The 14,898-nt window shown below is 40.8% G+C and overlaps 1 protein-coding gene across 7 annotated transcripts in view; it reads left to right on the plus strand.

Moving 5' to 3' along the window:
- The first annotated feature begins 209 nt into the window (after nt 1-209).
- The window catches only part of RPS6KC1 (ribosomal protein S6 kinase C1), a 219,558-nt gene continuing 204,869 nt past the window's right edge, over nt 210-14,898 (plus strand). For 6 of the 7 annotated variants that reach the window (XM_004699883.4, XM_045298271.1, XM_045298273.1 and 3 more), the window contains exon 1: nt 210-352. In XM_004699883.4, coding sequence (XP_004699940.1) covers nt 248-352 — 105 coding nt within the window. In that variant the 5' untranslated portion in view covers nt 210-247. Of the gene's footprint in view, nt 353-3,010; nt 3,030-14,898 lie in introns of those variants that run through there. The other variant, XM_045298269.1, reaches the window with a different exon arrangement.

Consider the following 14,898-nt stretch of genomic DNA (forward strand, 5'->3'; position numbering starts at 1 on the left):
ATCGCCTATATCACACCTATGTCCAGAGAGCGTCCAACGACAGCGCTGTGCCTCCCCCTCAGGGGCCCCTGGCCGCGGCCTCACCGGAAGCGTCCGGGCCGACCCGGAAGCAGAAGCAGCGCGGAGGCGCCGCCGTGGAGCCGCCGCCCCCTCGCCGCTCGGCGGCTGCGTGGGGAGCCGGCGCCGCGGCCGCTCCGGGCTGCCCTGATGGTCTCCGGCGGGCGGAGGAGGCAGAGGCGGCGGGAGGATGAGCGCTCCCCGGGAGCCGGGAGCGGATCTGGCTCGTTTCTATACTGTCACCGAGCCCCAGCGACACCCGAGGGGTTATACGGTGTATAAGGTCACCGCCCGGGTGAGTGCGGGCGCCCAGCGCGGTCGGAGTCGAGGTTGAGGGTTGAGAGGCGGCGTGGGGACCCTGGCTGGAAAGAGGTGTCTGCCTCGAGTCAGAGCCGCGGGAGGGACTGGGGACCCCGAGCGCCAGGGCACCGTCCGAGGAGACGCGTCGGAGGTGAGCATCAGCCAGGTTGGGGCAGGCGCTGAGTTTAGGATGCTCGGGACTCCCCTGCAGAAGGTCGCCCCGGTGTCCCTATTCCAGGGCTGGGGTGTGGCAGTGGCTGATTGTTTTAAACTGATGACTCAGCTCCTGTTCGTTTAGACTTTTCTGGCCTCACTCCGACGTTTGCAGAAGTGTTCTTGCTCCAGAGAGATGATGCACATTTTAAAAATGGCTTATTTACCTTATATAATAGAAGGTATTCTCTCTCTTCATCTTCCCATGGCGCCGGGTTTGCTGGAGGCGGACGGACTGGAAAAGATGTCCGTGCTGGGGCCAGCAGCCTCCCACCTCTGTACCTGACGTGTGACTTGGCCACAGGTTTTCATGCTTCTCAGCAGACATGTTATATAATAGAAATTCTACTGAGGGTGTGTTGTGTACGTTGCCTTGAGGGCACATTCACAAGTTGTCTCTTCCCCACAGCCATTAACTCAGTCCTTTTCCAGGACCCCTTTTGTGTTCTAGTGCTCGCGCTTTGGCAAAAATCGGACCTCCCTTAGAGGTGCTGAATGAGGAACACGGGAGTAATAAAATTAAACAAGTTTGGATGTGTGAATTCTGTGTTTTGTATACTAGGTATTTTGTACACATCATCTCGTTTAATCGTCATTTTGATAATGTGGAAACAGGTTCAAGAAGTTTAGTAACTTGCCCAGCTTGACTTGCAAGACAGTAGCAAAACTGGGATTTGAAACCAGTTCTGCTTTATTCCACGTTTTATGAAAATTGAGAATTAGTAAGGAAAGGTAATACACCATATCATTAAATGTTAAAATTTAAAAAGAGGCATAGATAGAAGTAATAGTACAGTACACGCTAGTAAGACATAGCAGTTCTGGGTGATGGAGAGCATAGGTAAGAAGCAGACCTTGAGAAGACTCTTAAGGGTTAAGAAGATTTAAATAGTTTGGGACTTGGAGGTGGCACATGCATGCGGAAATTGGTGCACAATTCAGACAAATGTAAGACAGGGATGAGCAAATGGACTTGAAGATAATGAGAAGATTAACTCTCCCCCTCCCCCCACCACTACAAACCAACAAACCTACTGTCGTGGAGTTTATTCAAACTCACAGTGACTACATAGGGTTTCTGAGGCTATACATCTGTGTGAGATCAGAATGCTTCATCTCTCTATTGATGAGTGGCTGGTAGTTTTGAACTGCTAACTTTGTGGTTAGCAGTCCAGTGCTTAACCCATGATACCACTCTGATTCCCGATAAGAAAACTAGGCCTGGTTATTGCAGAGGGCTTTGCCACACATATTGGGAAATGTGTGGCTCCCTGCATGCAACTAAGGTACCTAAGAGTATGTGGAGTGTTAGTTTTGGGTCATGTGAAATATTTTATACAAGATTAAGGGACCTTAATTGCATTACTCATCAGTGTCCTGGTGGTGCAGTGGTTAAGTGCTAGGCTGCCACCCAAAAGTTTGGTGGTTGGATCCCATAGGAGAAAGATGTGGCATTCTGCTTCCATAATGATTTACAGCTTTAGAAGCCACTGGGGCAGTTCCTTTGCCCCCTCCCCCACAAAATCAACCAACCAACCAACCACAAAACCAAAAACCAAGTCACTGCCATCAAGTCAAATCCGCCTTATAGTGAGTTTATAAAAAGGTAGAACTGCCCCTGTGGGTTTCTGCGCTGAAAATCTTGATGGGTGCAGAATACTTCATCTTTCTCTGGAGGAGCAGTTGGTAGCTTCAAACTGCCAACCTTGTACTTGGCACCACCGAGCTCCACTGGAGCAGATTTCCTTGGTCCTAGAGGGTCACTAAGAGTTGGAATCAACTCTTTTGAAGTAGGTTTATTATACTGTTCTCGAGGCCTTTGAATTTATTGGACTTTTCAAAAATAAAGAGTTTTTTAGCCTACATTTTATGGGGTTGCGGTGAATTGGAATTGATTCAGTGACAGCGAGTTTGAATAGTTCATGGAATCTGAAATTTTCATCATATATAATCATCCCCTCACAGCACCCTATTCATCCATTATTATAACATTACAATTACGTTTTATCTGTTTACATGTCTTTGTTTTTTAGTGAATTTAAAGCAGGCCTTGTGTTTCCCATAATAGGACCTATGGTAATATGTGGCACATACCAAACCAAATCCACTGCTCTCAAATCCTGGACTCACATTGATTCTATCGTGCAGAATAGAATTGCTCCATAAGGTTTCAGACACTGTAGATCTCTAGGGGAGCAGACAGCCTCATCATTCTCCCATGGATTGGTGGGTTGGAATCGCTGACCTTGAGATTAACTTTGTACTGTTTATTCCACTACACCACCAGGGCTAATTATGTGGCACATAGTGCTTAAAATAGTTGACTGTTTCTGTCTCCATTTATGGCAGCCACCAAATGTTAAGCAGGAGCCAAGGCTGAATAAAAGATGAACCTTTTATGTCTTTTCTCAGGAGAGAATTTATCACACTTACAGAAATATTGTACAAGACAGAAAGTGGTAAGTGCCACAAAGGCTTCAGAGAAAAACTGGGAAATTAACAAATCACACCTGGTTCAAGGGATCAGGAAGGATGGCAATTCAGATAGGCTTGAAAGATGGGAAGAATCCACACAGGTGGGGTAAAAGGAGTAGGTAACATAGATAGGAAGAATATAGACAGTGCAGTTTGGTGCTGTGAGTATGTGTGGAAATTGAGTAGGAAGCTAAATATGATAGTTGTTTTCTTAATTTACACAAAGGAAGATTAACCTAATGTAGATCATAGATATATTTTCATAATTTGTTTACTGACCTGGCTTTCCTGACAATGCAAATTAGAAAATAAAATAGCAAATTCTCTTAGAACTAACCAAATCTATACACTATGCATATTATAACTTGCTGTGGTTATTCAAATTTGAAAAAGGCTTAGGCTGCCTTTTTTCTTACTGTAAATGGCTTATGTCCTCACTGTGCTAAGGTTACAGATTTTTAAATTTGGTGGCTGGCGGATTAAAAACTTGGAGACATACTTTAAAAATAAATGTGCTTAATATTATGTAACAAGTAAAATAAACAAAATGCTTAAGCAGAAAAACATCTTGCCTCAGGAGAATTAACCAGGCAGTAGTACTCTCTGGAGAGAACTCCATGAGGTGAAAATTAGAAGTGTCTTCTGTGTGTTTCCTATGACTGATGTGATTCTAGCTTCAAGGAGCAATCATCTCTGTATTCTTGGTCCTTGTAGGGTTATTTCCACCGTGGCAGAATTAAATAGAATTATTGGAATTACCAGTGTTCTTGTGTTTTGTGAGCCGTAGGAGCATTTTCATTTCCTAAGTCTCCTTTGTATCTGTGTTTGTGTGTGACAACTTGTGGCTGGTTTCAAGTTTGCCAGCAGATTTCCTATATAAACTGTGTGTTGCTTCTTAAAATTATCTGCAGTATTTGAATATAAGTACTTCTATTCACAATTGGAAAATTGTTTTGTACCCATATACTCGTGTATAAGCTGAGTTTTTCAGCACAGTCTTAATGCAGTTTTTGTGGTGAAATTAGGTGCCTCGGCTGATACTCAGGTCGGCTTATACTTGAGTATATACGGGATTTTATTTCCTCTTGATTATTTAGTTGTAGTAGGAGATACTGATATACAGAAATTATCAGCAGTGATTTTGGTTGTTTCACCACCTTTAATTCTACAAAATTCTCATATTTTAATAGGGATTTCTCAAAAAACATTTAGTGAATGGCAAATCTTGCCTATATTCTTTTCTTAATTATGGAGAATAAAAGGTTTGTTTTTATTACTAAAAGATGGTGCTGCCTTATGACTTTTAAAAATTGAGACAAAATTTACATAAAGTAAGATTTACCAATTGTAAGTGTACAATGTCTCTTTTTTTAACTTGTGAATTGGGCGAAGGTTTACAGAGCATGTCAGTTTTTCCATTTAACAATTCACATTTTGTTTCAGCTTTTTTAATTGCCATCCCTTCAATGAAAAGTTACTCCTTGCACTCCTTTGTGTATCCTGTTTCCATACCTCTTTCTTTTCAAACCCTTCTTGGGGAAATGCTGCTCTTTTGATCTCAGATGTTGACTATTATAAGTTGTGCACACTTAACTGGAGGTATTGTTCACCTTACAGACCTGTCTCTTGTTTGGCTGAAATTGGGCCACGAATGAGTTAATTTTTAGACCTGAAGTGTGACTAAGGGCAGTAGTCTTGGAGGCTATACCATTTTCTCTCTGACCAGTAAGCCAGGTCTTTTATATGATTTTGAGTTTTGTTCCATATTCTTTTCTCACTCTATCCAGGATTTTCTAATATGATCCTTTTCAGAGCAGATAGTAGTGGTACCAGGTACCATCTAGGTCTTCTGGTCTCAAGCTTGTGGAGATTGGTGTTTGTGTGCCTTTCTACTCCCTTAAAGATTCATACTCTTTTTTTTTTTTTTTAACATTTTATTAGGGGCTCATACAACTGTTATCCCAATCCATACACACATCAATTGTGTAAAGCGCATTTGTACATCGTTTCTCAAAACATTTTCTCTCCATTTAAACCTCCGACATTAGGTCCTCATTTTTCCCCTCCCTCCCCGCTCCCCCCTCCCGCATGAGCCCTTGATAGTTTACAAATGGGTATTTTGTCATATCTTGCCCTGTCCGACTTCTCCCTTCATCCACTTTTCAGTTGTCTGTCCCCCAGGGAGGAGGCCACACACAGTTCCATGCAATTGGTTCATACTCTTGGAAACCTGTTTTGCGCTGTTCTATAGGGTTTCTATGCGTCAGAATCCATTTGATGGCCGTGAGTTTGGAGTTTTTTATTTTATACGAGTACATGTGGGAATACCTATTTTTGTTGGAGCAAAATTATTAATTGACGAAGTTCAGTTCTTTTGGTGTCATATCTGAAAACTGTAACACAGGGTCATGATGGATTTTCCTCATGTTTTCTTCTAGAGGTTTTATTGTTTTGCACCTTACATTTATCCATTTTGTGTTTATTTTTGTATAAGGTATGAGATTTTAGTGAATGTTCATTATTTTTCATTTGGATGCCCAGTTGCAATAAAATAATTATTTGTCCAAGAGACAAGCTTTTCTGTGTTGAATTGTCATTGTACCTCTGTTAAAAATTGGTTGGCCATATTTGTGTGACTCATATTTCTGGATTCTCTATTTTGTTCCATATCACAGAGTCCTGATTACTGTGGTTTCATACTATCTTTTAATTAGGTAGAATTTTAACTGTAATTCTGCTAACGCTATTCTTTTTCAAAAAATATTTTGGCTATTATAGTTCCTTTACTTTTTAATGCAAATTTTAGAATCAGTTTTGTCTGTATCTACAAAAAAATCTTGATGGAGTGTTGATTAGAATCACATAAAATCTATAGGTGACCATGGGTGAGAATTAACATCTTTAGTATATTGAGTCTTCAAATGTATGAACACAGTATCTGGTACCATCTATTTAAATCTTTTTTATTTCTCATCAGCATTTTGTAGTTTTTAGCATACAGATTTCGAATATGCTTTGTTAGATTTATTCCTCAGCATTTCTTTTTTTTTGAGAGGGGGTCAGTTATTATAAATAGTATTTAAAATTTTATTTTCAATGCTGCTGGTGGGCTTGTAAATAAATCCAACCATTGTGGAAAGTGACATGATGCCTAAAACAGCTGGCAATAGAAATACCATACAACCGAGCAATACCATTGCTGAGCATAGACGCCAAAGAAATAAGAGACAGATCACAGACAGACTTAGGCTCTCCCCTGTTCATTGTGGCAAGTGCACAACAGCAAGAAGTTCGAAAGAGCCCAAATTCCCCTCAGTAGAAAAATGGATAAAAACACTTTGGTATGTATAACATATAATGGAATACTATTCATCCCTAAAAAAAGTGATGAAACACCTCAAGACGTGGAGGGATCTGGAAGCCATTAGGCTGAGTGAAGTTAGTCCGTCACAACAGGACAAATACTGTGAGTCCACCAGGGATGAGCTGTCGGGGTGAGCACCGGGATGGGAGCAGGCTCAGGCTTCAGGCCATCCAGACTGCTGGCCAGGACAGCGAGGCAGCTCGTCCGAGTCTGACTGGTGCCCATGAACCAGGCACCATCCTCCCTATGTGTGCGTCTTAAAGGCCACTTTGGCAGAAGGGTCCTCACATTAGCTGGGATCGGATTTGTGAAAGAGGGGGAGGGGAGGATGACCACTTAGTGGCTGCCATGCAAAGGTGTGATGAGGTCCCCCCAGACTGGCAGACATTTCTACCAGAGTGATGAGGGATACTGGTGGGAAAAGTGCGTGTCTGTTGTTAGAAAAAGGGGGAATTTAAGGCTTGATCCAAACAAGCAGCCATCTATGTGAGATGTCAACGAAACCGTATGGAAGAAACACACCAAAATCCATGATTCAAAGATTGTAAATTATATACTCTAAATCCGAAGGGGGGAATAGTATCAGAGCTTAAATTGAGAGATTCTAGTGTGCAGAAGGCTGTGGATGATAGTAGAAGCCCCAAATACATTTGCAGGATCTACATAGGCAATAAGCCTCTTGTGATTTCTCTCTAACTTTAATTGAGGGATGGGAATAACCTGGTTATCAGACAGAGTGTAGTATTAAATTAAAATGGCGAGGGGGAGTGGGGTGCCAGCCCCACCGCTACTAGAACTCACTGGTTCAGTAATCACAATTGTACGGTTGAGATATATAAGCATTGCATTAAAGTCATTGAGAGCATGAGAGATAATTACAACAGTATAGTCAGACATGTTACATGGTAGCATTGCTCACCTCCGCCCCGCTTGGTGGTCCTCGTGGGAGGAACCCGGCTGCCAGAGCAGGAGCCGCCTCCCTCGTGGGAGCAGCCCACTCGTCCACCGCCCTCCTGGGAGCAGCCCTCTCATCCACCGCCTCATGGGAGCAGCCCTCTCGGCCACCTCTCTCCCGAGAACCAGGGAGCCTCCTTATTTATTGCTAACCACGCATCATATTACTTTAGGGGGATACATCACAGCATCATGCATCACAGAGAGGGGCAATACAATTCATCCTTGAACAGGTTTGATCATTCTGGTGTCTCATACAATAAAGCAGGCAATTACTATCCTGAGAGGCATGCAAGCCCCCTGATAGCAGATAACAACCTACGTCATAGAGAGGGGTTGTAACATAGGCAATACAAGCAATAGGAGGGGGTGACCTAGGGGTGAACGCGCAATAGTAAGAGGCGGGAATAGCGGGGCATGTGTGGCAAGATGGTAGCCTAAGCTTAGTCATCCTAGAGTGGTCCCGGGCTTGCCTTTGGGCACTGCTTCGAGGGAACAATAACAGAAGGGAGTGGGCCCTACTTAGGGTCAGTCAGACTATACAGTCTGGCAGCTCAAGATGGCTGATGTTACGGAGAATAACCTCTGACCTACTTTAGCTGACTGCCTAGTGTACAGCCGTTCTCAAGTAGCTAAGTCTGGGACATATTATTGGGGGAGACCACTTACGAGAAATCCTTCTGTTCCCCACACAGAGAGTATTAGAGAGGTAACTATAGCAGATTAAAATGATAAATCTGAGTGTACTGGAGAGATGACTATAGAAGATCAAAACGATGAACCGTGTCAGTTGATCCCCATCCACACTGATGCACTTTAGGCCTGATCTGATTTTCAACCTTTCTGTATTTTTTTGTTTGTTCATATTTGGGTTTATCTTAGATGTGTTATGTAATGGGGGGGTGTCACCCTCTTTTTGTTTCTCTGTTTTTTGGTATATGAAACCCAGCAGTGATGAACCTGTAGGGACAGCAGTAGAATAAGGGTTTCTAGGGGTGGGGTACAGTGGTGGCGGTAGGGGATAAAAGGGAGCTGATGTCAAGGAGTTCTAGAAGGAAAAGAATGTTTTGAACTGATTGTAGCAATTGTATAATACTGCTGGATGTGACTGAACTATGAAATGACATGATGTTACCTCCCAATAAAAGGGTTTTGAAAAAATAAAATGGTAAATCTGACTTGAATGGTTAAAACCTTGTCATTTGATCTCCCTGCTGATACACTTCGAGCTTGATCAACCTTTTAATTTCTGTAGGTTTTTTTTTCCCCATATTGGGGTATCTCTTATATTTTGTCATTGTTGGTAGCCTTTTTGACTCTCTGTTATGTATTTTTCTATGTTTTTTGGTATTTGAAGCCCAGGATCGATGAATCTATAAGACAATAACTAGAATAGGGTCCCTGGGGTGTATGACAGGGGATGTTGGGTGGGGGAGGTGGGTAAAGGGGAGCTGATATCAAGGAGTTTAAGAAGGAAGAAAATGTGTTGAAATTGATTGTGTAGTGATTGTACAACACTGCTTGATTATGAATGATATTATGTATGGATTAGCTTTTAGTAAAATAGTTTGGAAAAATATTTCAATTGTTCATTTCTAATGTAAAAAATGTGCTTCCTGTTTGTGTTGACTAGTATCTTCTAACCTTTCCAAACTCAATTATTAGTTCTGGGAGATTTTGACAGATTTCTTTTCTTTTTTATTTTTCGTACTAGGGTAGTCATGTTACCTGTGAGTAGGGATAACTTTCTTCCTTCCTGCCAGTCCATATGCCTATTATGTCTGTCTTTCCTTATTGTGCAGGCTAGACCTCCAGTGCCATGCGGAATGTAGGAGTGGTGAGAGTGGATACACTCGCTTTGTTCCTGATCTTAGGAGGAAAACAATTAGTCTTTCGCCCTTAAATATACTATTCACTGGCTAGTTTTGTATATAGGAGGCACCCTATTTTACATTTAATTTTAGTATTTTTTATTTGATTCATAAAACAGTTCAAGTAATAGCTCAACTCACTTTAAAGGCAAAAAATCTACTAACCCTTAACTTTTTATATTATTTCAAAATTACAGTGCTCAAGTGGTGGAAATTGGTGATTTTCAGGTGCTAAATGAGTATGATCATGAAGATATTTTGAAGAAATGTTTGATTTTTGGCGTAATCTGGAGATAGTCTCAACCAGTGAAGGAACCATGGAGGTTTGGAAGGGAAAGACTAGTTTGTTGTAAAAATTATTTAAATATTTTGAAATATTAAGACTCTCAAGTTATTCAGCTTTACTCTACTAGCTTTAGTCTACCCTTTTTTTCTTTTCCCTCCTTCTGGTTTTAATTCTCAGTATTGTTTAATAGAAAAATACCAACCTCCGAAACATCTAGTCAATGGTTTTTAAAAAATGTATTCCATTCCTATTGACAACTGATGTGTATATATTATATAACCACCAATTTTTTTTTAGTATTAGCATTTTTTTAGCATTTGAACTTTGCAAACTAGTTTATTTTAGAGTGGCACTATAATAATTAGTGAAATTGAGATGTGAACAAACCCTATAGTGAACATTGATTATTTAGAGATAGCTGTTACATAATTTTTTGAATCTCTCTTAAGATTTTCAGATTTTGGTAATGTAAAAAGTAGCTTTTCCCAACTTTCAGATGCAATGTTTTCTTGAAAATATGTTGGAAAGTTGAATGTCTAAAATTTGACCCTTTGACTTATCTAACTTACATGGGAGTTCTTCCCCTCGAGAGAATGAAGAAAAAAAAAAGGGAAATGTCTAATTATGTTGTGTGCAGGTGCTGTCTCTCCGGTCCAGACTACTTGACTGGCAGGTGATAGAAAGTCAGCCAAAATATTCTTGCCAACCAGTGACACCTGCAGCTCTGCAGGGAAAAGTGGGAGAGTTCAGATGATGGGGTGGTAGGGGGGCCGAGTTTGGTAAGAGGACACTTGCTGTAGGTGAGCTGGGCAATTGGAGGTAACTATACTTTTTTTTTTCTCAGTTGGGTTTTGTGTGAAATGCAGTTTAACAGTGTCAGTATATATATATGAAAGTCAGGATTGCATGCATTATATTGACGAATGTGCCACTTGATGTATGCTTGTGCTCTGGGCTTCACATTGGACTAGCTAGCCACAAGGTCAGCAGTTCAAACCCACTGGCCTCACTCCAGGGGACTGATGGGACAGTCTGCTTCTGTAAAGACTTTCAGTCCTGGAAACATCTATGTACATTCGCTCTGAATTGGAATCGGCTTGATGGCAGTGGTTTTGGTTTTCGGCTTTGGAATTACTGCTGTGGGAAATGTTCGATACAGCCTTACATTTTGTTCTGCAGTTTGGTGATTCCTATCATTGAGAATGAAGAGTGACATGCCTTCCCTTTGGTGTTTGATTATTTGTAGTTTGATATTTAATGATTTTCATTGAAATATTTTACTTTTGACTCTATTCTCTTCCCTCTGCTACCACCATAAATTGCTACTCTGCAAGACTGCTGACGAAATAGAGAACACTTGATTACAATAAGTTGCTTATAAAAAGGAATTACAATTTATATGCCTAAACTGACTTAATTAATGTTCTGTAATTTATCTCTAGGTTCTAATATTCAGTGCAATGGCGACACAGAAACACAGACAAAATTCATGACTTTTTAAAATTAGCAAGATTTTACTGCACATCTTGTAGTAACTTTTCCATATCATTGTCTTCTGTATTTTAATTTCAAAATTAGGAAGGTACTCAGACAAAATTTCTCATTAAAGGGTTTATTAACTAAGTTATAATGCCAGTGAGAAATGCTCAGGGTTGAGTTGGTTATCAGGAAATGTTACAAAGTTCTGTAAGTCTGATAAGTGCTCAAAGGGCATACAACTCTGTTATCAGTCTTAATCTGAAGGCATTCAGTTTCAGCTCTGTGGGTCAGAGGACCCAGCTTCCTGAATGAAGTGCCCACAGGTACCCCATGCCAATAGGTCTCAGCCCAAGGTACTCAGATCCACTTCCATGGGTCAGCAAGCCCAACTTCTACTAAGTGCCCAGAGGCACCCCATTCTGCAAGCCAGCCTCCTGCACAAAAGCCATCTTTACTTGCTCTGTGGGGTGGGAAGTCCATCACTCTGTCCCACGCTCTGTTCTGCTGCTGCTCCTCTGATGGTATAGCTGTCTCCTGGACCTAGGAGTTTCACTGAGCAGGAATCTAGGATCCAGAGGAGACACTCCACTCTAGGCTCTTGGTGGTAATGAGATCCCACCACCTGCTTTTCAGAGGGCTTATTTTATATACAATAGGATGCCACTCCAGGGAATCCTGTTTTCAGTTACTCACAGATGAATCTTCTCTGTCTCTCTCTTCCCCCACCTTCTTATTAGACCCATGCAGGGAAAGGTCATTTGGTGGCAGTTACCGACTTTGGCTATAATAGCCACATTAAAAAATTCACTGCCCTTGCAATTCCTATCTGTATTTGTTTCTTTTCTTCGTCCTCCTCTTCCTCGTCCTCCTCCTTCTAATCATTTTATTGGGGGCTTGTACAACTCATCACAATCCATACATCCATCCATTGTGTCAAGCACATTTGCTGTACTTGTTTCTAATGGGACTTATTTTGCAACCATGTTTTTCAAGGAAATAAAATGCATTTGAATAATTTTTGTAGTTTCATTTTCTAGTGGCATCTCTCTTAATCTTTTAAGAAGACAGCTCTTTACTATCCATCCCGGTTAAGAGAAACCAAACCCAAGCTCGCTGCTATCCCGGCTAGTTAGAGTCATTTCAAATCCTTGTCGTTGTGGTAATTAGATGAATGAGTGCTTTTGATCTGATTTTTTTCAGGGAAACATGGTAACATTTATTAAGAAGTAGGTAAGTTAGCATGCTGAAAATAATTTAGAGGAAGTAATAATAATATGATCTGTGGTGGGCTTGAGCTAGGTGAGGCCACAGAATCTCATCTTTGTCTTAAAGATAGGCAATAAGACTGACTGGGACTCGGTTTAATGTTGCTTTTTTTTGGTTTATTAAGGAAGTGGCAAAAAAGTCATGGCCAGAGGTGGAGTCACTTTTTTAACCAATTTCTTAGTTCCAAGTTCTTTGTTCTTTCTGCTTTGCTAAAGTGCTCAGGGAGCCTGGGTAGCATATTGGTTACAAGCTGAGCTGTGATTGGAAAGGTAAGCAGTTCAAAATCACCAGTAGCAACTTGGGAGAAAGACAGGGTTTTCTGTTCCTAAATAGCAGTCGCAGTCTGGGAAACTCAAAGGGGCAGTTCTACTCTGTCCTGTAGGGTCCCTATGAGACAACATTGACTTGATGGTAGTCAGTTGGTTCATTTTTTGGAAAGTGCGTCTCCTTCTTTCATTATTGGTTGATTTGCATTTGTTTGTGAAAGAAAGATTGGATTTACCCAACTAGTAAATTTAGATTTTAATTTCTAAGAGGGTTGGCTTAGGTTTGTCCTGGAAAGAGCACTTTTTTGTGAGTTCTAGCCCTGCCTCTGTTACTGATTGGCTGTTCTCGGGCTATGCTTGCATGAAGCATTTAATTTCTTAGCATGTCACTGGAGTCCTTATTTTCCTGAAATTCAGCATTTGCTGTTGATAGTAGTAGAAGCAGAGGGACAATAAGGATTGTGGTAGAATTTTCTAATTATGTTAGAAATTTTAGTACTGTTACAGTCAGGAAGTGAAATAATGATAATAAATGGACAGCATATGATAATAACTTAGAAAATGCAGTATACTGCATCTTCTGTTTTAGAGATTAACGAGGCATCTAACCCCCAGCCCACTGCCCCTGAGTTGTTTCCAATTTAGCGTGATGAACTCCACATAAGGTTTCTGAGACCAGAAATCTTTATAGGGACAGACAGCCTAATTTTTCTCCTGCACAATGACTGGTGGATTTGAACTGCCTAAGTTCTGGCTAGCAGCCCAACACCCAACCCACAGTGTTAACAGGGCTCCTTGTGGCATGTTAGAGTTTTTTTTAAAAATCATTTTATTGGGGGCTCATACAACTCTTATCACATACATACATCCATTGTGCCAAGCACATTTGTACATTCGTTGCCCTCATCATTCTCAGAACATTTGCTCTCCACTTAAGCTCCTTATTTTTTTCCCCTCCCTCCCCACTCCCTCTTCCCTCATGGGCATTTTAGAATATTAAAGAAAGGTTTTGAGAAATTCTGCTGTAAAACTTGTTCTTTTTTTTTTCCCTAAGACAAAAATTTCATTTATTTGTAATCAGGAATAAATATTTCACAATATATAATTACATATTGTTTTTGTGATTATTCACTATGCTTTAATTATGTTCATTTTGTAACAATGAAAATGTATCCTGAATATCAGATATTTACATTACAATTTATAACAGTAGTGAAATTACAGTTATGAAGTAGCAATGAAAATAATTTTATGGTTGGGGTCACCACAACATGAGGAACTGTATTAAAGGGTCATGGCATTAGGAAGGTTGAGAACCACTGCTCTCTCTCTATATATATATGACAGTACTTTCTATTAAGAAAATTTATATCACTGAAGTGGCCCAGCCCAGTCCAACTCCAATCCGTGGGTCAGGTGGAGCCCCCTCCAGACTCATGTAGCTTCTGGCCAATGAAGCTGGAAGGTAAAGTGGGAAGTGGTGAGATCACATGTTGGTGGGTGCAGAGTTGTGTGGAACCAGAGGTGGCAGAAATAGGACAGAGCACCAACAGCTCCCAGAGTCTGAGCCAAACACAGACAAGCAAGCAAGCAGGAAGGCAAGTGGGGTAAGAGAGAAGAAGTATTATACAGCATCTCGTCCACAACCCCAAGGAGACATCATTAGGCTGTGCCCTGATTGAAAGGTTGGACTCCCTTCATACCATCACACGGGTGTACTACATTAATGTAAAATCTAACCATTACACCGGGTAACCATCAAAGCATATTTCTCTTTGTGTTAAACTTTTTCTTGACTCTTTATAATAGTAGTCTCATACAATATTTATCCTTTTGTGATTAATTTCAGTCAGCATAATGTCCTTCAGGTTCATTCATGTGATAAGGGGTTTTGCATATTCATCATTATTCTTTAAGTTCGCATAGTATTACATTTTACATAGTATCAAAGTTTATTTATTTATTCTTCCACTAGTGGGCATTGAGGTTGTTTCCATTGTTTTGCTATTGTGAATAGTGCTGAGATGAGGATGGGTGCACATATGTCTATTCATACAGCTATTCTTATAGAGGGATTAATGGACCCCACGGTATTTCTATTCCCAACTTCTTGAGGAAGCTCATACCACAGTGGCTGTACTTTTACAGAGTTCCAATAGCAGTGTATGAGGGTTTTAGTCACTGCACACCCTCATCAGCATTTGTTAATTTGTTTTTTCAAACTTTGCTGTTAATGCTGGCATGAGTGTGTTAGTCTGGGTTCACTAGAGAAACAAATTCATAGACATTCATATGTGTTTAAGAAAGAGCTTTATACACTGAATCTGCAGCTTCGGGAGAAGGATATATCTGACCAGAGCACACAGG

The sequence above is a fragment of the Echinops telfairi genome, unplaced genomic scaffold (assembly GCF_000313985.2).
Source record: "Echinops telfairi isolate 266 unplaced genomic scaffold, ASM31398v2 ScPeMD7_7424;HRSCAF=8462, whole genome shotgun sequence".
NCBI lineage: Eukaryota > Metazoa > Chordata > Mammalia > Afrosoricida > Tenrecidae > Echinops > Echinops telfairi.